Raw genomic sequence first — 964 nt, forward strand, 5'->3', positions numbered from 1 at the left:
CCAGGGACAACACGAAGCCGCCGCCGGAGGAGCTGCTGCCCGAGGAGGTGCTTGCTCGCGACAGGCGCGCAAAGAGGTCAGCCTTGACCACTGGCTCCGCCCCAAGGTCGCGCATCACGTGGCGCAGGCTAAGGGCGGGGGGGGTGGCAGGGGCGACATCAGGTGAAGTTTAGCAGAGGCTCGAGACGAAGAGAGAGTCTTATTGCGGACCTGATCTTGCGATGGTCGGCGCCGGGGTAGAGAGGCACCGCCACCAGATCAAACAGCTTGTATGGCGGCTGCTGCAGCACGTCCGGCGCCAGGAAGGCGAACACGCAATCACGGCCTCTTCACACCGCAGGCTGTGAACAGCGTCGCTTCACACCACCTGCTGTGACCAATCACGGCGTCTTCACACCGCAGGCAAGCTGCCCTTCACCGGCACGATGCAGACCATCGGCGCCGCCGCCCGCTCGAGCATGCGGCCAATTGCCGGTCTGTTTTTTTCTTTCTTAGGCGCGGTCGCCCGCTCGAGCGGCCCGCTCTCGCTCTGGTCGGGCTTCCTGCCCTACTATACCTCGCTGTGATTAGCGTCTCATCACACCTCCAGCTCTGAACAGGTCGGGCTTCCTGGCCTACTACCGCGGCCGCTGCGGCGGCCACACCGTCACGATGTTTGTCTTTGTGGACCAGCTGCGCCTGCTGTACCGGCAGATGCAGTGAGCACCGTTTGCACGGGGGCTGCTCGACGGGGCTCCGCTGTTGCTACTGTTGCTGCTGTCACCTCCGGTCCACACGCGGGTACTCCCGTGCAAGGGCAGCATGGACGGCACACAGCGTCTACGCACTAGATGAGTCACACATTACACTGAGTCGTGTGAACTTACGTTATTTATTGACGGGGTTCCGCGCCGGCCGCGAATGAAAGTGTGCTAGTGTGTAACCATTTTTGCCGGGGCCTCGCACTGCCACATGTGCACATCGG

The 964-nt window shown here is 62.6% G+C and overlaps 1 protein-coding gene across 1 annotated transcript; it reads left to right on the plus strand.

Annotated features, from left to right (window-relative positions):
- Positions 1-271: 271 nt before the first annotated feature.
- On the plus strand, positions 272-702 carry EMIHUDRAFT_255560 (hypothetical protein; the record flags this gene model as incomplete). The annotated part of the gene is made up of 3 exons (XM_005772251.1): positions 272-290; positions 403-478; positions 600-702. The coding sequence occupies 3 exons, from the start codon at positions 272-274 to the stop codon at positions 700-702; spliced, it is 198 nt and encodes a 65-aa protein (XP_005772308.1).
- Positions 703-964: the final 262 nt, after the last annotated feature.

This window comes from Emiliania huxleyi, assembly GCF_000372725.1.
Source record: "Emiliania huxleyi CCMP1516 unplaced genomic scaffold EMIHUscaffold_3603, whole genome shotgun sequence".
NCBI classification, from domain to species: domain Eukaryota; phylum Haptophyta; order Isochrysidales; family Noelaerhabdaceae; genus Emiliania; species Emiliania huxleyi.